This window comes from Nicotiana tabacum, chromosome 6 (assembly GCF_000715075.1).
Source record: "Nicotiana tabacum cultivar K326 chromosome 6, ASM71507v2, whole genome shotgun sequence".
In the NCBI taxonomy this organism is placed as follows: Eukaryota; Viridiplantae; Streptophyta; class Magnoliopsida; order Solanales; family Solanaceae; genus Nicotiana; species Nicotiana tabacum.
Genome location: NC_134085.1, coordinates 206,694,195 through 206,717,203, shown reverse-complemented (window position 1 = coordinate 206,717,203; position 23,009 = coordinate 206,694,195). Strand labels below are relative to the sequence as shown.

Sequence of the window (23,009 nt, the reverse complement as noted above, 5' to 3'; positions counted from 1 at the left end):
AAACGTTACTCTCTCCGGTCCACGATAAGTGACCAATTTACTTTTTAATTTTAGTTCAAAATAAGTGTTCATTTATATTCAATTTTGTTTTTACAAAATAACCTTTATGTACGTATCCATAAAAAGTTTTCTTACTCCTCACATTAAATATATAATTAAGGGTAGTTTAGTCATACTAGGTATTTTTGTATAAAATTTAGTATTTTTTTTAATGGACGTGCCAAAAGCAAATTAGTCACTTATCGTGACCGGATGGAGTATTGTTTTGAACTTGAACTATGGTAGAAATAGACACAGAGAAATGGAGTAAACGGCTACCTAATTATAATTGTGATTTCCTTTTTTTACCTTAGTTATTATTGCTACCTTATCTATGTATTGCTCTCCCTTACCCAACAGAAATCTCTCCACTTGTTTTGTTTTTTCTGTCCTTTTCTCTTTCTTGATATGGGGCTCAACAAAGTTTAAGGCAACCAAAAGGGAAAATTTCTTTTATCACTGCCTTTCCTGTAAGAGAGAGCAAAAAAAATGTTGATTTCAGTCAAACCCATTGCAATTTCCGCTCTCCTCCTCCTTCTAACGGCATCTTCTCTTTGCTTCACTTTAATTAATGCTTCAAAATCCAGCGACCCAATTCCTACCCCATGGCCAAAACAGTTCCACTCGATTCTCTTCATGAATAACACCAAAGGGAACCTTCAGGTTGTTGATTTGTGGTACGATTATCCCAATGGTAGGAACTTCAACATTATCCAAAACCAATTGGGAAAGCGTCTTTACGATTTGGAATGGGATAATGGCACTTCTTATTACTACACATTGGACGCTAACAAGGAGTGTAGGGTAATGCATTTTCCAGTGGGAATTCTTAGGCCTAATTGGCTACAAGGCGGAAATTATTTGGGACAGAGATATATGGATGGGTTTCTCTGCAATGTGTGGGAAAAAGTTGATTTCATTTGGTATTATGAGGATGTTGTTACTAAGAGACCTGTTTACTGGGCTTTCTTCACAGGTAAATGCTTAAATTAAGGTTGCATTTTCTGGTTTGATTCTTTTATTCAATTATTAATTATTGCTATATTATTTTGAAATTAGGTTATAGAGCACAATTTGAACTGACTGTGTTCGAATGGTCTGGTTAATTTCACGTTTTGGTCACTGAATTGTATACTATCACTAAAGTTAATAGCTTTTACCATGTCAAAATAATCGGAAAAAAGTCCAGATATGCCAGTAAACTATACGAAATTGTATACATTCATCCGTCGTTAAAAAGTGGACTCGGTCCTGCCCTTGCCGTGTATAAGTTGGGTCACTTATGACATATATTTAACAGACTACCCCAACCCACATATTAACTTCACTAATAAAATTTTAGTACCAAATTTTGACACGTGTCACAAAACTGTACTTGCTATATCAGTAAGCTCATCTTAATGGGAAGATTTTATCATTATATTAGGTGAAATTTAGTAACTTTCCTGTTATATACGTAAATTCAATTATTTTAGCGTGACAAAAAAATAGTCTTAAAACTTCACTTAGGTACTTATATTAATGTAAAAAAGTAATTGTGTTAGTTACTACCGTCAAACTTCTCTAAAATAGTTATATTACAATGGTCAAATTTTCTTCGGAACTGATTTTTCATATTATACTACTATCTTATATGTTCTGTATAATAGCATTTTTCTATAGTAGCCAAAAGTTTTACGGCAAACGATGTCATTATATAGAGGGTTGACTGTATTATAATAAATTAAATTTGGGTTGGTGCAGGTATGATTGCGCATGTAATGACTTTCGAAGTAGGAAAAGTGCTGGAGGATCCGAATTGGCAAGCCCCTGTTTACTGTTTCAAAGAGGCCAAGGAACAAGAGATCGATAGTTTTGTTAGTCATGATGTTTCAATGGGTAGACTCATGGGAGCAGCTATGGATGTTTCTTTGCTGCGCTAATTCTTGTTGCATTTTCATGTATCAAATAATTCATTCTTGATGTTGTTCTTAGACCTCATAAATTGGTCAACTTTTCATGCAATACTTATTTTTTGCTTTTACTTCAATCTTACTTTTAGTTGACCTACCATTGTTGACATAGGGGGAGGTGTTTGAATTGGGTTAAAAGCTGGTCAAATCAGCTAAAAAGCACTTAACATATGTCCCAATAAATCTTACTTCCTAAAGAAAATGTTGGTCATCTTAAAATCTACCCAATTGCTAGGCAAATATCATTTTCCTTCACAAATAACACAGCTTCATATTCCATCTCATATAGTTCAATCGACATTTAGATGTCCTCATACCATGTTTTACATCTTATGTAAGTATTATAAGTCTTTCAATCTATTACCCTTCAAAATGCTAGAAAAAGATAAGGAAAGTATTTTCCTCCGTAACAAAACGTATAAGATTTATAAATGCACTAGATAATGAATGAGTGACTTTGCTTCTCAACAAGCGGAGGAGTCCGTTAGTCATTCAAGACTGACTCTTAATGTTTTTGTTTTATACTCCCGCCATATATACATCTTATCTTATTAATATTATGTCTACAATAATTTACTCTCTAAATTTTCAGCGATTGCACATAAAGAAATTCATTTCTGGCCTTGAGAATGCGTTAGAAATTGATCGAAGTGTTTGTTGGAAGCTGAGATTGAAAATGTTGTGAAAATAATAGAGGAATTGGCCTTTCACATTTACGATTAATAGTGGAATTCTGCATGTAGGTCGACGAATTAGAAATTACATATTCCCATCTCTATAAAAGTGGAATTTAGAGAATGAATGGATAGAATAAACAATTGTATGTATAACTTCAATACAAAATTAACAGTCTCCTAGATCTCTGATAATCTGAAGATGATATTTTTCAGATGACATTTTTGCTCCAATTCAATCTAGGAATTGTTGTTGACGTAGAAGTATAAAGCAGCAAGTGCAACAACTCCAACTCCAATGGCAATAGGCAGTGCATTCCTACAACGCGAAAAATCATCATAGATTATGTTGATTTGTGTTTAAATGAGGAACAGAAAGTGGAAACTGATAAAAAAGAAGGGCAGCCTGGTGCACAACGCATCCTGCTACGCAGGGTCCAGGAAAGGGTTGCACCCCGAGGATTATGATATAGACAATTTAACCTAATGCAAGCATTATTTGCCGCTTCCACGGCTTAAACCCGTGACTTATAGGTCATAGAGAGACAACTTCACCGTAGCTCCACGGCAGATAAAAGAGAAGAGGTGAAAATTTGAAGAAAAGAACTCACCCAATAGCCTCATCTCTTTTTAACTGTTCTTTCCTGGCCTTACGAACCTCTGTGGAATTAGCATCTTTGGTTACTTTAGGTTCATATGGCCTGAATCTTCTTTTAGGAGCTCCACATACTGCAATCACAAAACAAACCCAGGCAAATTAGGTACGGTTATTATTGTATAATTGTAACTTGTAATACATACAGAAGATGTCACACTCTACAAAATAAGAAGGAAAAAAGATACAAGGGAAAGTCCCTGTAAGAGGAACTAGAAGATTGAAAAAAGTAAATTGGCAAGGTTTAATGGATTAATGGTCACAAAGTGTTGAGCTAACAGGTATTCCTTCCTACTTGGCTTTTTTCTTTTCTTTTTCCATTTCTAGTCCGCTTTCAGTATTTCATTTAGTCTTTTTCAACTTTTCATTTTATGTGTTTCCAATTTAAAACTATTAAAACGTTGTTTCCCAAATTTTTTTAAAAGAAGGATTATTTCCCCAACTTTATTTTTCATATCTACTTCTACTCTAGATAATTTTTTTTTGGAATACTCAATTCATTATAGTAATTAATAAGACATAAACTTCGGAGTGTTATAGTCCGGTGGTCTCCTTATATATTCTCACCTCATAAGCTAGTTTTTGAAGTTGAGTTCTCTTCTCTTGTGTTGAACAAAGGCGGATGCAATGTATCGGCACCAAGTTCAATTGAACCCAGTACTTTTGACGCGGAGCATAAATGTATATGTAAAAATTCATTAATATTGCAATATATAGCAATTTGAACCCATAACTTTAAAAAGACAATGAGTTCAATGCTAAAAACCTTCAAGGTTGAACCCATTAAACTTAAATCTTAGATCCGCCTTTGGGGTTGAAGTGAAGTCTACCATGGTAGCTGCGAGAATTTTTCTTGTAGCTCGCCTTCTTCCTCTTTTAAGAGTTACACCGTTCATAATGTATTTGATCTGAGTTATAGGAATAATAACTAGGCCCAAGGTCCTCTTCTTTGTATGGTATCGGAGCTAAACTTATCTAATTCTTAGTTTATCCGATGTTGAACCTCCAGATATGTTGATTATGTTGTCTATACTCCAGATAAATATTACTCCTATCTTATTGAAGTGTTTTGTTGGCCACAAAGCCACATTAGTGTAGAAACGTATTTTCTATAGTATCGCTAATTATTCAAGAGGATAAGATTTCACTTTGATTTCAATTGAAAAGAAACCACAAGATATTGCTAGCTAATTGTTACCATGGAGACTGCTTCCTAAGTATTTTTGCACAATCACAAAGAACGATAATGGCAGGAGATGCAGGATTTATACAGTGAAGTTACTATAAGGTTAGATGCAATGATATAAGAGAGTATTTACCAGGACAGAAGTATTTGTCAGGTTGTTTCTCGAAAGGAGTCCGGTCATTGTAAATGTACCTGCACCATATTCATCCCAAAACATAGATTAGTACTAATATTATGCCATGAAAAGCATAAAGCAGGATTCTTCTGAGTAGTTTTTTGAGTTCAACTGAACCCAATATTTTTACTTTAACATCAAATTCACTTGGGGGCGGAGCAACAATGCCAGCTATTGGTTCGGACAAATCCACTAATTAAACTCGCTATGAGTTCGATGGTGAGTTCAAAACCTATAAATTTCAAATTCTGACTAAGCCTTTGAATTCAAACTCTAAATCCTAATTTCATCTCTATTGGCAACAACAACTCAAGAAGAAGTAGAAACAAGACAGAGGGGGTTAATTAGTAGATTACCCGCAATCCCGGCAAATATAAGCCTGCTTGGAGGCAACACGCATAGAAAACTTAGGGGCAGTAGCAGGAGCAGCACGAGACGACGGTGGAGGTGGGAGCAATAGATGAACAGATGGAGAAAAGAATGAAGATTTCAGAGCTAAACGATTTGGTGGCAGCCGAAGGCCACTGTTGCCACCATTTGGAGCTAAAGGAGTAGCGGGAATTCTAGTGGGTGTTTGCAGGGCCATTTCTTATAAATTTGGCCTTTAAATTTTGTTACTTTCTTTGCTTGCGAGCTGTTTGATGAAATGATTAAACAAAGAAAGAAGAAGTAGAAGAGGAGGTGGAGGAGATTGAAAATAAGTGGGTGATGTTTCAGTGGTAAAATTTGTGTTTGCGTTGAGGTAGTAGGTTCGATGCCTATAGTGTCTACAAGTTGTCCGTGGAACGCGTGGCTGTCATGCTCCCCATACAAACCCACTTTTTGGACACTTTTTCTTATCTTCTCTATACTTCGATCTCTCCCTAGTAATTTCTCCTTAGATATTAAATTGGTTTATACAATTACAAATAATTTATAATTAGTGAAATTAGCTAGCTACTACTTGTTACAATCAGATGAGACTCAATAAAACTGGAGTCTGTTTGACTCAAAAGATATTAAAACCTTTTTTGAACAAATTAATCAAAGATAAGGGGTAAATTCAGAGGCGGATGCAGTGTGAGAATTACGGGTTCAATTGAACCCATAACTTTCGACGGGGAGTAGCAATTTATGTGTAAAAATTCATTAAAATTGCAAAAATAATAGATTTGAACCCATAACTTTAAATATATAATGGATTCAATATTAAAAATCTTAAAAATTGAACCCATAAAATTTAAACTCTGGATTCGCCTCTTGGTAAATCTTAGCTGAATATATTGATCTCTAGAAAGAATAATAGATAAAGAGAAGATGGTCGTTAAGTTTCTTTTCATTCAATATCTCCCCCCCTGTTACAAGGTTATTGTTCCCCTTTTATACTAAGAGAGAAACTCTTCTAAATTGTAAAAGACAAAATACAAGGAATATTTGACGGAATATTCCTAATGTCCGCTAATGGGTTTATACTATTATTGTACTGGTCGTGGTCGGTCAAATTTGGACCCATACAGTTAGTCCCTTTGCTTGTCGGGGTTGCAACCGAGTGCGTCCTCGATGAGCGGACTTCACGCGTTCTTATGGAGAAATTTGATCCGTTAAAACGTTACGGCGTGGCCAATGAGGGATGGTCAGCGTATTCGGCAAGACATCGAGTGATACACTTTACCGGGAAATGATGTGAGCTTCACGTGCGTCATCATTATGCATGTTTTTGAGGCAGGAATTGACGGCTTGATGCTTCGATTATTGCGCTGCTTTGTGACCTGCCCCCTCGATTCTGGCGCCACCCAACCCTATAAATAGGTGAAGGGTTTGATTTTCGAAAAACTTTCCATTTCACTCTTGATAACTTCTTTCACTCTTCCTAATTTGCTCTTATATCCTTTTGTTTCTTCTTACGTTCTTCGTGTAAAGCTTCTTCTTCCTTCTTCCTTTTGTGTTGTTCCTTTGAACGATATTATGCCGAGGTCTCATCGTTCTCTTGAAGAGGTTCCTGAAGCCACCCCGTCGTCCATGGTGTCCCCTTCTGGTGGCGAAGATACGGTGGTAGAAGAGGGTGACAGCCTTCCTACGGTGGAGGAGTTACTACCGAGGCATCCCTTATCCCGGAGTGACTTCCTCAAAGATCCCCCTCCTACTCCGGACCTCGTATTCTCTGAGACGGAGCAAGTTCATATTGATACTCTTCGTGTAAAGTATGGCATTCCCGCTAATGTAGAAATAGTTCCGGTGAGGAGAGATTACGTGGATGTCCACAGACCTGGGTAATGCGCTTTCTATGAGTACCCTTTTATGATCGGTTATACTCTTCCTCTCTTCTTCTTAGCGGAAGAATTTTGTAGGTTCTACCAAGTTTGTCCAGCACAACTTTCGCCATATACGCTCAAAGTACTTCTACTACTGACCAAGTATGCAGAGTTGGCGGAGTGTAACGTTTCTGTCCACCACCTTTTGCACCTATTCACACCCAGCTTTCATAGGGGTACCATGGTACATTTGAGGCTTCGTGGCACGAAAGGGCTGATGGTCGGAATAGATGACCGGGCAAGTCGCAAGTTTTGGCACAAGTACTTCTATGTCAAAATCGAAATGTCATTTCTGATTCCGCCAGGTTCCCGGAGCGTTGGAATGAAACTCGTAAGTGTCACCGCTCGCTCTATTCTTCCTTCGTTTGTATTCACTTTAAAGTTGTTTGTTTCTTGTTCATAGCTCTGGGACGTCCACCTCGCCCTATTGCGGATATCAGGTTTGGGTAGCCCGTCTGTTGCCTCATGCGGCAGAGACTTGTGATTGGTCTGCCTTCGTGAAGCGTTACAGCCCTAGAGTTTCTTTTGGTAAATACTTTCCTTACCACTTCATTGGCCGTACGACCTTGTTTATTAATACAACCCTTCATGATGACAGGTCGCGAAGCTTCCAGGCAGAGGGCGTCAGCCCCTGCATTTCGACATATCGTTGTTGTCACAGACGCACAATTTGTTTTGAGTGAGTCTGTTCGAGAGGGCTATCCTCAACCTATTCAATTAGAAGGTCCCTCTCGAGTCGTGGTCGTGAGGGAGGAGTCTTCTTCAATACCGGCTTCACATCCTTTGGACGAGTCCTCTAACGGGGACAAGCCGCTATCGAGAAAAAGGAGAAGGATAGAGCTTGGGAAGGGTGTGGCCATGGATGCTGACAGAAGCAGGACATCGTAGACGGCACTCGTGCCCACTTTTATGGCTGATGTCATCTTGTCGGGGAGGTCTCCTCGAGTAGAAGGAGCTCACCCAGGAGACGGCTCGGTGCACTCAGCTGAAGGTGGTGCCTCGTCCAATGTTGGAGGTCGCCGTGTTGAAGGTGACGACTCAGGCTTAGATGTCAACCTAGAGGAAGTTAATGAGTTCGTGGGTCGCCATACTCATGTGGAGATCAGAACGGAAGGGTCTGATCATAACATAATCATTTCGGGGGACTACAACTTGTTGCTAAACTGCGAGCAAGTGGTGTCTGTTCTAGCTCCTCTATGTGTTGCCCCTGAGGACGAGGTACTTAGGGCGATGAGCGACGTGGAGTTGTCTCAACAGGTCATCGGTATGGCTTTGCATGTAGGTGCCTTTCCTCCCCTTTTCGTCATTGGGTTTGTGTGGTGATCGTCGTTCTACATTTTGTTTCTAACTTCTCCCCTTTTTGTCAAACACTCGTCGTGAAGATTGAGCGAGAGTGTGGGGAGAGAAAAAGGATGGGCCTTTATAAGAAGATGTCGTCCAAATTATTGTTGTATCGTGCTAATCATCGTGCGATGGCCGACATTTATCATCAGGGCCTTAAGTTTTAGTTGTTTTGTGAGGGTCTCAAATAGTGGGAGGACCAACTGGAGCGTAAGATCGAAGAGTTAAAGGAGCGGGATGAGGAGCTCATGAAGGCTGTTGCTCGCAATAGTGAGCTCGAGCCTTCCCTTAAGGTGAAGGACGACAAACCTGATTTGAGTAGGGGGTGATGGCAGAAAATGCCGACTTGCAGGCAAAGGTGGCCGGTTTGATTGTTGAGTTGAATGCGAAGGCAGCAGATGTATAGGGGCTTAAGGGTGAGCTAAGCGTTGGCACTGATAAGTTGGCGGTAGCTATTTCTGGAACCGCATCTTTAGAGAACGCACTCCGTGTTTGTAGGTCGGAGCTAGCTATAGAGAGGGAGGTCTTTGGTCGTAAGGTTGCAGGGCTAGAGGGGCATGTCAAAAAACTGGAGGCGGAACTGGCTGCGTTAAATGGACAAATGGCCTTGCTGAGGGTGGAGGATGCAAGTCGATGTTCTCAGCCTTCTGCGTCTCGTGCCTCAGCCGATCCGGCTGTGCCCCATCATTTATATGGGTTGTGGGTCCTTGCGGAGGCTTGGCTTGATGTGTATAAGGCTTTTCATACCAAGGGAAGGGCTACTGAGGCGGAGCTTTAGGCTATGAACACCGAAGCTCGTATAGCTCGTGAGGCATGCGGGTATGACCCCCTCACACCTGACGGGAATGACATCAACTCTGATGATGCGAACTGCCTTGCTTCGGATTCGTGGTACGAAGATGCTTAACCCACCGGGGATGATGTGTAATCTTAGTTTGTACTTGCTTTTGTTTTGGGGGTTTTGCGGGGGGCATACTTGAGCTCGTTTGTTGGGCAAGTGTAAATAATATTTTGATGTAATGTAAAATTTATTTTGTCGATTTGTTCTTTCTTGCATTTATCGAACCCATGTTATAGTTGATGGCCTTGGCCATTGGGATGTTGCTTCGAACTGTCGTCGAAGTAGGATCCCATCGTAGTTCGAGCAAGGTCGAACTCATATTATCGTCGATGGACTTGGCCATTGGGATGTTGCTTCGAACTGTTGTTGAAGTAGGATCTCGTCATAGTTCGAATGAGGTCGAACTCATATTCTCGTCGATGGCCTTGGCCATTGATATGTTGCTTCGAACAGTCATCGAAGCAGGATCCCGTTGTAGTTTGAACGAGGTCGAACTCATATTCTCATCGATGGCCTTGGCCATTGGGATGTTACTTTGAACTATCATCGAAGTAGGATCCCGTCGTAGTTCGAACAAGGTCATACTCATATTATCGTCGATGGCCTTGGCCATTGGGATGTTGCTTCAAACTGTCGTCGAAGTAGGATCACGTCGTTGTTCGAATGTGGTCGAACTCATATTCTCGTCGATGGACTTGGAGATTAGTATGTTGCTTCGAACTGTCGTCGAAGTAGGATCTCATCGTAGTTCGAACGAGGTCGAACTCATACTATTGTCGATGGCCTTGACCATTGGGATGTTGCTTCGAACTGTCATCGAAGTAGGATCATGTAGTAGTTCGAACGAGGTCGAACTCATATTCTCGTCGATGGCCTTGTCCATTGGGATGTTGCTTCGAACTGTTGTCAAAGTAAGATCCCGTCGTAGTTCGAACGAGGTCGAACTCATATTATCATCGATGGCCTTGGCCATTGGGATGTTGCTTCGAATTGTCATCGAAGTAGGATCCCGTCGTAGTTCGAACGAGGTCGAACTCATATTCTTGTCGATGGCCTTGGCCATTGGGATGTTGCTTCGATCTGTCGTTGGAGCAGGATCCCGTCGTAGTTCGAACGAGATCGAACTCATATTATCGTCGATAGCCTTGGCCATTTCTTGTTGGAGATTTGATCGTATTCCCGCCGGAAGACATGTCGAATTTGTTCATGTAATGGAGGTTTGATTAAATTCTCATGAGAATCACATGTCGACTCTGCACATACAATGGAAATTCGATTAAATTCCTGTGAGAATCACATATCGACTCTACACATACAATGGAGATTCGATTAAATTCCCGTGAGAATCACATGTCGACTCTGCACATACAATGGAGATTCGATTAAATTCCCTTGAGAATCACATGTCGACTTTGTACATACAATGGAGATTCGATTATCTATATCCAGTCCCTTCATTACTTCACTCTAGAGATCATGTCGTTGGGTCGAGGTAATGAAGAGCACTTCGATCCTTGAGGCGTCTCCCTTGCCGCCTCGTTAAAAACCTTCCTAGGAAAACCCGATTGGGACAAAACTCGGGTAAGGGAAAAAGAGTACGACTTAGGTGACGCCTTCTTTTAGAAGTGGAAGTAACTTGAGATGAGCAACATTCCAGTTGTTTTGGAGTAGTTTCCCCTATTGTTTCTAACTGGAATGCTCATTTATTTGCTGTAGCTATGATTTTGTATGGTCCGTCCCAGTTTGTTCCCAATTTTCCCTCATTAGGGTCTTTCGATACTTGTGTTTTATCTTTGAGGACGTAGTCTCCGACTTTAAGTGGTCGTACCTTGGCTCTCTTGTTGTAGTATCTTTCTACTTGCTGCTTCTGGGCTACCATTCTTATATGGGCCATATCTCTCCGTTCTTCGACTTCATCCAGATCTTGTAGCCTACTTTCGTCGTTGCTCGGCCCGCTCTCGTTGGAGTATCTCAAACTGGGTTCTTCGACCTCGACGGGTATAACTGCATCAGTCCCACAGACTAGTGAATATGGCATTTATTTTGTGCTGGTTTTTGGCGTAGTGCGGTATGCCCATAATACTTCCGGTAGTAGTTCAGGCCATAGCCCTTTAGCATCCTCAAGCTTCTTTTTCAATATATTCAGTATTACTTTATTGGAGGATTCAGCTTGACCATTGGTGGGAGGGTGATATGGTGTAGAGAGTATTCGTTTGATGTTCCACTTTTTGAAAAACTCAGTCGTTCTCTTTCCGACGAACTGAGGTCCGTTGTCGAAGCTAATTTCTTTAGGGATGCCAAAATGGCATATTATGTTTTTCCATATGAATGCGATGACCTCCTATTCACGTATCTAAGTGTATGCACCCGTTTCCACCCATTTAGAAAAGTAATCAGTTAAAACCAAAAGGAAGCACACCTTAGAAAAGTAATCAGTTAAAACCAAAAGGAAGCGCACCTTACCTCGTCTTGCTAGGAGGGGGCTGACTATGTCCATTCCCCACTTTATGAATGGCCATGGCGAAGTGAGGGAATGAAGGAGTTCCCCTATTTGATGTATAATTGGGGCATACTTTTGGCATTGTTCACATCTCCTAACATAGTACACGACTTCTTTTTTCATGGTAGGGCGGTAGTACCCGGCGCGGATGAGGCATCCGACGAGGGCACGGTTTCTAGTGTAGGCACCACAGTGCCCTTCGTGTACTTTTTCCAATACTCGCCTTGTTTGATTTGGCCCAAAACATTTGGCTAGAGGGCCGCCGAACGTTCTTTTGTAGAGACTACCATTTACGAGGTTGTATCGGGCTGCCTGTACCCGAAGTTTTTTGGCTTCTTTTTTATCTTGCGGGAGCGTTCCGTCCTGCAAATATGCTATGAGGCGGTTACGCCAGTCCCAAGTTAAGCTTATAGAATGTATCTCGATGTGGTCTATTGTGGAATGGAGGAGGGTGACCACGTTTTCCTTGTTGATATTTTTGGTGGCCGCAGCTAGTTTGGCGAGGCCATCTGCTTCCATATTCTGCGCCCTGGGTATTTGGTCGAGGTGGCATTCATTGAATTCTGGCAGTAGTTTATGGATTTCTGACTGGTATTTTAGTAGTCTCTGCTCTTTGATTTGGAAAGTCCATGTGACTTAGTTCACCACGAGTTGAGAATCACAATAGAGTACGAGTCGTCGAGTGCCATATTTGAGGGCTAACTTCAAACCTACAATCACAGCTTCGTACTCGGCCTCGTTGTTAGTCATATTGGGGCATCGTATGGACTAGAGAATTACTTCTCCTATAGGGACTTCAAGGACGAGTCCCAATCCCGATCCCAATGCATTAGAGGCACCGTCGATGTAGATGACCCAGAGGTCAGTATGTGTGGAAGTGCGGAGTGCTTCCTATTCTACCTTGGGCAATATTTCCATGCTGAAATCAGCGACGAAGTCGACGAGCACATGCGACTTAATGGCAGTTCGCAGTTGGTATGTTATGTCGTGCTCGCTTAGTTCTATGGCCTACTTGGCTAGTCTACCTGATAGTTCGTGTTTGTGTAGGATACTTCTTAGGGGGAAGGTTGTCACCACCTTTATAGGGTGACATTGAAAGTACGGTCTAAGCTTCCATGAAGCTACGACCAATGCCAGAGCTAGTTTTTCAAGGTGAGGGTACCTTGTTTAGGCATCGATTAAGGTTTTGCTGATATAGTAAATCGAAGATTGCATACCCTTATTTTCACATACAAAGACCGCGCTTACCGCAACTTCGGAAACTTCTAGATACACAAGTAGACATTCAGCCAGGTCCGCTTTGAAGAGTAGTGGTAGCAAGGATAGATACGTTTTCAGTTTTCTTAGGGCGTCGACACATTCTTCGTTCCATTACAGTCCGTGGTCTTTCCTTAGCACATTGAAGAATTTGTGGCATCTATCCGAGGATCGTGAAATAAACCTTGATAGGGCGGTTATTCACCCCGTTAATTTCTGTACCTACTTTTTGTTGGTCAGTATTTTTGGATTGCATCGATGGTCCTAATTTAGTCCGGGTTGACCTCGATTCCCCTTTGTGACACTAGTAAAGGAATTTTCCTGAAGTTACGCCGAAGGTGCACTTTTCGGGATTCAGTTTCATCATGTACTACCTTAATATCTCGAAGGCTTCTTTCAGATGACCGATGTGATCCTCTTTATTTGTCGACTTCACTAGCATGTCATCGATGTAAACCTCCATGGTCTTACCGAGTTGTTCTTTAAACATTTTGGTGACTAAACTTTGATACGTGGCCTCTGCGTGCTTGAGCCTGAACGACATCACTTTATAGCAGTACGTTCCTTGATGAGTGATGAAAGTGATCTTTTCTTGATCTTCTTCAGCCATAATAATTTATTATAACCGGAGTAGGCGTCCAAGAAGCTCAGTAGTTCGTGCCCCGTTATTGCATCGATAAGTTGGTCGATATGAGGTAGCAAAAAAGAGTCTTTCGATCATGCTTTGTTAGATCGGCGAAGTCAACGCACATTCACCATTTCCCGTTCTTCTTTTTTACCATGACCACATTGGCTATCCATTGGGGGTATTTCGATTCTCTGATGGAACAGTTGGCGAGCAATTTATCAACATCCTCGCCGAGCGCCTCATTAATTGCGGCATTGAACTTTCTTCTTATTTGTCGTACCGGCGGATGAAGTGGATCGACATTTAGCCTGTATGTGGCGACATCCCTTGGAACCCAAACTACACACCTTCAACTCTCCCTAAGTCAACCTCACCTTTAAGATAGTGACACTCAGAACGAGGTTAATGGAAACACACTCATCTCTCTCAAGGAAAAGTCACAAGTCCGGCTCTAAGCATCATATGCTTGTCCCTTATGTGAGTCATTACTAATGTAAGCTTTATTCAACTCAAGATCATATAGGGCTTTTGTGGATACATAGTGAAGGCTTTTAGTTCAGGGTAGGAAATGTTTGGTCTAAGTAGGTTCCATCTTCCCTTAAGCACTTCTTTTGTTTTATTTTGGCACACATTCACTTGATTTTTTAAGTCATTTCACTTCTTTCTAAGAGGTTAGAGAGACACACTGTCACTCTTTCTTGTTCATTTCAAATCTTTTCTCCTTTCTCAATTTTCCACACATTTCATTCTTTTCTTTTCTTGAATCCCTTTTATGCATTTCTACATTGAATATTCTTTTTTGTATTTTTGCTTTTCTTTCTTTTTCATTGCCCTTCCTTTTCTTCATTTTGTACCCTTTTACCACTTTGTTGCCATCCTCGTCTCTCCCCCTAAACTTATACTTTTTCCATGTGCTAAGAAAAGATCGGGTGCGAAGAGATGGTATCTTTTAGAACGGGTAAAGGCTTATATTATGGTTCTTGAAGGAAAAAGGTCTAAGGCTCAAAAGGGGTGACTAGGGATTTTTATCATTGGTGGGCTATGGAAGTGTTCAAGCTATCATTTGGATCAAGGAGAGCCTATAATCATTTCTCAAGTCAAAATTCACTTAGGATTTCGCCTCAACAAACATTCAGGGCAAGTTCTAGACCAATGGATCGGGACTTGGACTTTCAATGCAAATTTCTTACCACACATGCTATGGGATTGCTAAAGACACAGAGTTTGGGGCCCACAACAACTTTAGATAAGATTTGAGCACACAATAGTCCCGAAAAATCGCTTGATGATTATCGGTCAACACAAGAGTCTCAAGGTCATGACTTTTACCATCCTAAACACAACAATTTGTTTTTGACCATGAGATCAATGGCAAATGTGTTAGGCTAAAGTGAAGCTTTGCTTGAAGCACCCTTACCACTAAATACTAAAAAGCAAAAGAAAAACGGACTCCAACCCTTAAGAATGTAGTCATGACATCCATCATCGGGAAGAGCCACCCGGTTCACACAAATTCCACCTTTGGAAAGAACTATTGCATTAAGTAAACCAAAGGTTTATTGCAAAAATCCAAAACAAGAAGCTATGAACACAAATAAGAAGCTAAGAAAGAAAAAATTGTGGAAAGTAAAATGAATATTTACAAGAGGGGATTTAATCGAATATACAATAAGGGAGATGAATATATACAATGGAATATACTTTTATATACAGATCCATGATAAAAAAATACGAAAAATGTAATAAAGTGCTAAAATTATATACATACCAAAGATGAAAAATAAAGAAAGCATAAAATCTGCCAAATATATACAGTCATCCAAATCAAACCAAAGTAGGGTCTGCCCCCTCAAATGAAAGTTGGCATTGTCCTCAATGTCAACTAAGCAAAATAAGCACCAAAAATAAAAGGAACAGGATACAGAGACTCCCTATGGCCTGTCTGTCTGCATGGGATCTTGAGTGGTCCCTGGGTCCTCTGTAAGCTCGGGAACCTGAGACTAGCACCCTACGACCTGTTGCTCTGCTGCTGGGACCTGAACCTGGACCGAGGCCTGGGCTAACTCCTGGGGATGGCTGGAGGAATCTCCCTACGGGTCAGGCAACTGTATGACTGCATCATCTGCACAGGGAATCACCTTCTTCTTCTTGGGAGGCCTCTCTGACTGCACTGGCTGGGGATGGGCTGCTGGCACCTGGTCATGTAGCAATAAATCCAAAGGTAGGTGATCTGCCTTCAACCTGTCAACCTCAACCCTCAACTCCTTCATAGACTCCGTAGAATCCCGCGTCTTCCTCATCTTCTTGGCCTCCCTAGCAAGCTCCTTGAGAGTTTTCCCATGAGAATCCATAGTGTCTGTAAGAACTTTTTGAGTGTCAAGGATTTTCTTTTGGTTGTCTAGAATATCCTTGAGGGCGTCCTCAATAGACTGTGCTACCTGTGGAGGTGGAGGTGCCGACTGAGTTGCCACTGCAGAAGTAAGGACAAACAACTTAGAGGAAGTTGTCTGCATCCAGTTGTTAATGCTTAGAAGGGTCTGGCTCAGACGGTAGGCAGTCACTGGGTGGGCCGGGATGGAGGGGATGTCTGGAACTGCTGAAGTGGATGGACTAGGGGGTATGTCCGTTAAGGTGGAAGAAGGCTGAGTAGGAGCCACTACCACTACTGGATCTTCAGACTGGCCAGTTAAAACAGTGGTTGTTACCTTGTAGTTCTTGCTTTTAGGGTTGTCATTACCCTGCATGCTGTACCATGAGAACGAGGCCTTTGATTTCACTTTGATATCAAATGGCCGCTTCTCTACCTTTAGGTCCCTGAAGTACATAATTAAGAAGCTGGGGAAGGGGTAGTTTTTGTCACCTTCATTGACTACCTATATAATCACCTGAGATATCACCTTCCCGACGTTAATCAGGTACCCCACCATAATTGATGCTGCCAGTACTGCCCGGTGAAGAGGGAGTGAGTTGTCATAGGTAATGGGTTCGGTCTGCTGCACACGATTGTTTCCCACCCCTTAGCCTCGAAATTCAAACTTTTCTTTAAGATATTCATTCCCGCATTCAACCAATCGGGGGTGGTACCTAGGATTGCCAGATACTGTGCCAACCAAGGATGGACCTCCTCACCTAATTCCATCTTTGCCAGATACAGTATTTCATCCTTTTCATCGAAGTCCAAGTAATCATTTATTGCTTTCCCATCAAATAGTACTTTCAAATTCCGCACCTTGGTCACTTTGGTACCCTTTTTTTATGTGGGCAACATTGGTGTAGAATTCCTTGACCAGGTACTCGTTTGCATACTCACATGTGTTTAAGAAGTACTCCCATCCCACTCTCTCTCTAAATTGCCTTCTCACATTGGGGTTACGAGACAAGAGGTCTCTATATACAAAAATCTGCTCCGGAATTAATTTCCTCACAGGCCACCATTCGCTGAACTTATGGTAGGCTACCTCACTCACAAAACAATCTTTCCATGCCTATGGGTTTCTTGTTCATTCTACCCCGCCAACCTGAGGCTCACCCCCGACAACTTCTTCCCCTTCTTCTGGTACCCCGCATCCTCTCTGGATAATGAAGTTGTGGGAGAGGTGGAGTACTCATTTCCACTACCGGCAGCTGAGCCCTCAAACGACTCAGAATAAACTCGCATTGAAGCTTGGGCAGTGGGAGAAGCTGGAGGTGAATGTGTATCTCTCAATCTGTTTCTCTCCGGCCAGTCTTCAATGTATTCTAGTATGGAGTCTGAAGATATATCCCGGTAGGGCTCATACTCACTCCCCGACTGATCAATAGCTCTGTCTGCAGATTTGATGATTTTCCTTGTGTTCTTGATGTTTTGACAGGCTTGTGGGGTCAGTCTTATCATGTTCTTGCCTTTACCACCCCGGGAGGACTCTTCTCTACCTGCTTGTTTAGCACTATTGCCTCTTTGTTTAACCATTGTCTACAAACAAATTCAATCATGCTTTGTTAGTATCAGTAGAAGCAATGAAGTTCATAGTTGCAGGAAAGAAAATGTTGCAGACAATATCAAATATTGCAGAGTGCGTACCGCACAAAATGCAGTGCGGCCACATAGAGGCCAATGCGGACCGCACAAAATGGCACCACGTTCCGCACAGAGGTAGGGTTCAGACTACCCACTCTCTCAATAAATGCACCGCGGACAACATAAAATGGCAATGCGGTCCGCATTGAGGCACCGTGGACCGCACAACATGCAATGCGGCCGCGGTCCTTAAGGATCAAGTTTCAGAACATTCTTCAATGTGGTCCGCACAAAATGCCATTGCAAACTGCACAGGGGCACCGCGGTCCACATTGAGTGCCCAGTTGTAGCACTGACTTAGGGTTCATGATATTTTAACTTTAAGTCCACTTTTACACCTAATAAAGGGTCCCTAAGTGTTTGCCCAATGTACTAACTGCCTAATCTAACTTTAAATAAGAATTAACTAACCTAATCTACATTACTGAAAGAAATATGGGTAAGGCAAGAAGATAAAACAAGAAAAACCAAAATTAGAAGAAAATAACTAAATCAAACAATTAAAAAGAAATTAAAGATACCATATGTGAGAAGTACTGAAGATCAATCGAGCCTAGGCAGATGAATTATGAGCAAGAAGGAAGATGAACAGTGAAATTTTGAGTTCTGAGAGTGAAAAGTTCGAAAAGTGCAAAAGGAGGGCCTCAGGCCCTATTTATAGAAAAGGTCCTAGGGACCAGCTTACCAACCCAATGCGGACCACACAAAATGCAATGCAGTCCGCACCACATAGTGTTATGCAAGTTTGAGAAGTCAACCACTGTCGTCCGCACAAAATACCATTGTGGCCGCAATGGTCCACCGCGGACCGCACAAAGTGTAATGCGACCGCAGTGGCAAACTTCATAGAGCTGGTTGTTTCATCCTTCATCAATGCGATCCGCACTGATTTTTGTGCCCCCACACTAAGTTCCTTGCGGCAGCACAAAATGTAGTGCGGTCCGCATTGCAAAATTCAGAGACTTAACAATTTTTTTCACTTTGTCCTGCACTGCATCAACACAAACCTGTAACATCTCACAACCAGTCAATCCAAAAATAAATCCTATACTACAATAAAAATCAAAGAAAAATAAGAAGAAGAGCACATGGGTTACCTCCCAAGAAGCGCCTGATTTAACGTCGCGGCACGACAGAGGTTACCATCAAATCATTTGAGATGAAGAAGTGCCACCACGTGGCTGTCATTAATTTTTACCAAGTAGTGCTTGACCCTATGCTTATTCACTCTGAAAACTTCCCCATTTTTGTTCTTTAAATCAAGTGCACCGAACGGGGTCACACACACCACTTCAAAAGGTCCACTCCATTTTGACTTAAGTTTTCCCGGAAACAGACGTAACCGAGAGTTGAACAAGAAAACCAAATCACCCACTTTGAACTCCTTGCTACGAGCATATTTATCATGAAGGTACTTCATCTTGTCCTTATACAAGGACGAACTGGAGTAGGCTTGGAATCGGAATTCATCAAGTTCATTAAGCTGCTGCACACGAAGATTGGCTACAACATCCCATTCAAGATTTAGTTTCCTCAAAGCCCACATGGCCTTGTGCTCTAACTCAACCGGTAGATGGCAAGCTTTCCCAAACACCAACCGATACGGAGACATATCAATCAAAGTCTTGTAAGCAGTCTTATAAGCCCATAGAGCATCATCCAACTTCTTTGACCAATCGGTCCTATTTGCATTGACCGACTTTGACAATATACTATTGATTTCCCTGTTTGAGACTTCCACTTGGCCACTTGATTGAGGATGATAGGGGGTAGAAACTTTGTGATTGACACCATACTTTGCAAGCAAAGTGTCAAAAGCTCTATTGCAAAAATGAGACCCCCACCACTTATGATTGCACGAGGAGTACCAAACCTTGTAAAAATGCTCTTCTTGAGAAATTCAACAACACTCCGGGCCTCATTGTTGGGCAAAGCCACGGCTTCAACCCACTTTGAAACATAGTCCGCCACCAAGAATGTATGTGTTCCCACACGAGCTAACAAACGGGCCCATAAAATCAATGCTCCATACATCAAAAATATCAACCTCGAGGATGGTATTTAGAGGCATCTCATCTTTCTTCGAAATTCCACCCGCTCTTTGACATTCGTCACACCTTTTCACAAGTTCACTTGCATCTTTGTATAAAGTTGGCCAATAAAACCCACAACTAAGAACTTTGGAAGCCATCCTTACCCTGTCATAATGGCCACCATAGGGAGAGGAATGACAAGCCTCCAAGATACTCAATTACTCTTCCTCCGGGACACACCTTCGGATCACACCATCCGTGCAAATATTGAACAAGTACGGCTCATCCCAATAGATATCCAAACTATCCCGCTTGAGCTTCTTCCTTTGGTTAGAAGAGAGATCACACGGGATTATACCAATCACAAGGAAATTAGCAACATCCACAAACTATGGAATACCATTCATCGACATCGAAAGGAGTCGTTCGTCGGGAAATGAATCATTGATCTCTAGTCCATCACGAGGCCTCCCCTCCTCCTCCAAGCAGGACAAGTGGTCCGCCACTTGGTTTTCACTACCCTTCCGGTCCACAATCTCTAAATCAAACTCTTGAAGTAACAAGACCCATCGCATCAGTCTAGCTTTGCAATCCTTCTTCGTCATCAAGTACTGGAGTGCGGTATGGTCGGTATGGATTATGACCTCAGCACCCATGAGATACGGCCAAAATTTTTCCATTGCGAACACAATAGCCAAAAGTTCTTTCTCGGTCACCGTGTAGTTCACTTGAGCATCATTCATTGTCTTTCTCGCATAGTACACCCGATGAAACATTTTGTTCATTCTTTGACCCAAAACCGCCCTAACCGCAACATCGCTCGCATCACATATGAGCTCAAAGGGTAAGCTCCAACTAGCTGCGGTAATTGTCACACCTCCTTTTTCCGCACCAGAGAGGGTGCAAGGGAGTTTTTCCAATTAAAGGACAATCGAAACGGGATTGGTTTATTAATTTCAGAGTCGCCACTTGGGAGATTTAGGGTGTCCCAAGTCACCAATTTTAATCCCGAATCGAGGAAAAGAATGACTCCATATTACAGTCTGCGCACCAGAAATCCGGATAAGGAATTCTGTTAACCCGGGAGAAGGTGTTAGGCATTCCCGAGTTCCGTGGTTCTAGCACGGTCGCTCAACTGTCATATTCGGCTTATTTATCTGATTTTAAATACCATTATGAACCAATGTGCCAATTTTAACTTTTTACCGCTTTATTGTTATTATTTCAAAAGGATGTGAACATTGCTTAAAACATGTCTTTGGACTGCGTCACATGAAATGCACCCACAATCTGGAACATATTTTATTTGATGTTTTGGGATTTGGATCTGGGTCGCTTGAAATGCACACCCCAAGTTTTAAGAAAGTAGATTATTAAACACGCACCTAAAGAGACTATCGTGTTATTATTTTGGGAAGGGCCGTGAAATTTGCTAAACGGCCCGTCCCGGAATCTAAGTATTTAATATATACATTTAGAGGGCCCCGCAGCTTCTACATTTTTGTTTGTCGAGGCTCGTCTCATTTTTATTTTAAAGGATAAACCTATAATGACTATATTTCCTATTAAGTTCGTCTCTAAAATAAAAGAAAATCTCTTAATTATTTACATGCTTGCAGATTATTTACAGCAGGATCCGAAATGCTTTTACAGAATAAGGAAACATGACCATGCATACGGACAGCTGATCGAACATTATGGGCCCAAATCCAGCTCATGCGGAATGGGCCAGACCTGGGCCACTGTTTATCCGAGGCGGGTCTGTTTGGTCTATTTTGACCTGGGCTCGACCTTCATAAGGTTGAGGGGCGCGGACTTGTGCTAATTGTTATAAGGGTGTGACTTGATAATTATAACGAGGCAGTTTATCAAAAGAGAATGAAAATTAACTGAGGCGGATAGTTTTATTCTTTGACATGCATTAAAAGAGAATGCTAATTACAAAACACAACTAATTTCCAAGACATAGCCTAGTATACTGCCAATCCTTTTGTCTGTCAACCTAACCAACATATGATATTAAACCATACTACATTTTTTGTATTCACTATATGAAAGGACCAACTCCAATACCCAAACAAGATTGTAAACCATTACACACTACATGATCTTCTATATAGCAACTACATGTGGACATAGATGTCTTCAAATCTTCCCTTTTGTATTCATGCTCGACTTTCAAATTACATGGACAGTATTAGTTGTGTACCTGGTATAGAGGAACAAAAGAAGAAGGAAAAGGATCAGCTGAGTAGTACACAACAAACAACAGCAACAGCAGATTCACAGCAACAACACAGCAACAACAACCAGCCAACAATGATGAAGCTCAGCAAGGAGTCGAGCAACAAATAAACAATCCCAGAAAAACAGAGTAGGAAATAACAGCCCAGAATGTTGAATGTAACAGCAACAGAAATCCAATGACCACAAGAAAGCTTGGCAAACGACAGAAAAGCAAAACCACAAAGACAACCTGATCAAACTGGACTCTTACACAGTTTCTTCTAGACAATACTCATTCACAATGTTCTGAAATTTATTTCTGTTTTTCCTTTTTCAGTTTTCTTACTCACAGAATCTCTCAAGACTCCAAAAAAATGAACTCCTCTTTCTAATGGAAGGTCTGCCTCTTTTATAGCCTAACCTTAACACTTTACAGTCTGTTTGACAACTCAAAATTCCCCCTCCCTGTTGTTTTTCCACTCACTTATTTTAAATAACAAAACTCCCATGAAATCCCTGACAGCCCCTCTCTCTTTTTGTTGTTAAAGTGTCCTAATCTCTTGTTTATTTAACCAAAGTATGGGCAGCAGGAATATAATCTGACAGCATATGCTGTCCCATTATTTTAATTCCTTAAAGCTAACCATACACAGGCTGCCCACGGTCTAAACCAAATAAACATGGCATCATATTTAAAATCAAAGTCTGAACTGCCATTATAACCTTCCCCTAGATGTTCTTTAATTCAATTTGAACAAAATCAATAGGCAATACAATTCAGTTCCTAATGGGATTCAAATACGATCACAGCAAAAATAAACAACATGAATCAAGTTGTTACCATTAATGACTGAAACTAATTGACGACATATATCGACTCGACTATATTAATCGTAACACATAACAATCAATCGTTCATATAAACAACACGTACAGAGTCCCGAATGACTTCAGACAACTTTGTTCAATCACTGGGAACCTATATGAATTAACTCGTTTGACGACTAATCTAATTGAACATGTATATCACAGAATACATTCAAATCATACACAGGAAACAATTGACCAAATAAAAGGTCTTTACAAAGACGGAAGAAATTAAGAAAAGTATCAGAAAACACCGAACAAACACAACAAAACATGCTAACATACTC

At 41.3% G+C, this 23,009-nt stretch overlaps 2 protein-coding genes across 2 annotated transcripts; one reads left to right on the top strand and one right to left on the bottom strand.

Annotated features, from left to right (window-relative positions):
- Positions 1 to 383: 383 nt before the first annotated feature.
- LOC107786131 (uncharacterized protein At4g14100) lies at positions 384 to 2,068 on the top strand. The gene is made up of 2 exons (XM_016607569.2): positions 384 to 1,015; positions 1,783 to 2,068. Exons 1-2 carry the CDS (start codon positions 529 to 531, stop codon positions 1,959 to 1,961), a joined length of 666 nt encoding a protein of 221 aa, XP_016463055.1. The 5' UTR covers positions 384 to 528; the 3' UTR covers positions 1,962 to 2,068.
- A 602-nt stretch (positions 2,069 to 2,670) lies between these two features.
- Positions 2,671 to 5,476, bottom strand: LOC107786132 (uncharacterized). Its single transcript, XM_016607570.2, has 4 exons — positions 5,038 to 5,476; positions 4,640 to 4,698; positions 3,277 to 3,394; positions 2,671 to 2,984 (listed from the first exon to the last, which is right to left on the bottom strand). Exons 1-4 carry the CDS (start codon positions 5,265 to 5,267, stop codon positions 2,906 to 2,908), a joined length of 486 nt encoding a protein of 161 aa, XP_016463056.1. The 5' UTR covers positions 5,268 to 5,476; the 3' UTR covers positions 2,671 to 2,905.
- Between the last annotated feature and the right edge of the window lie 17,533 nt (positions 5,477 to 23,009).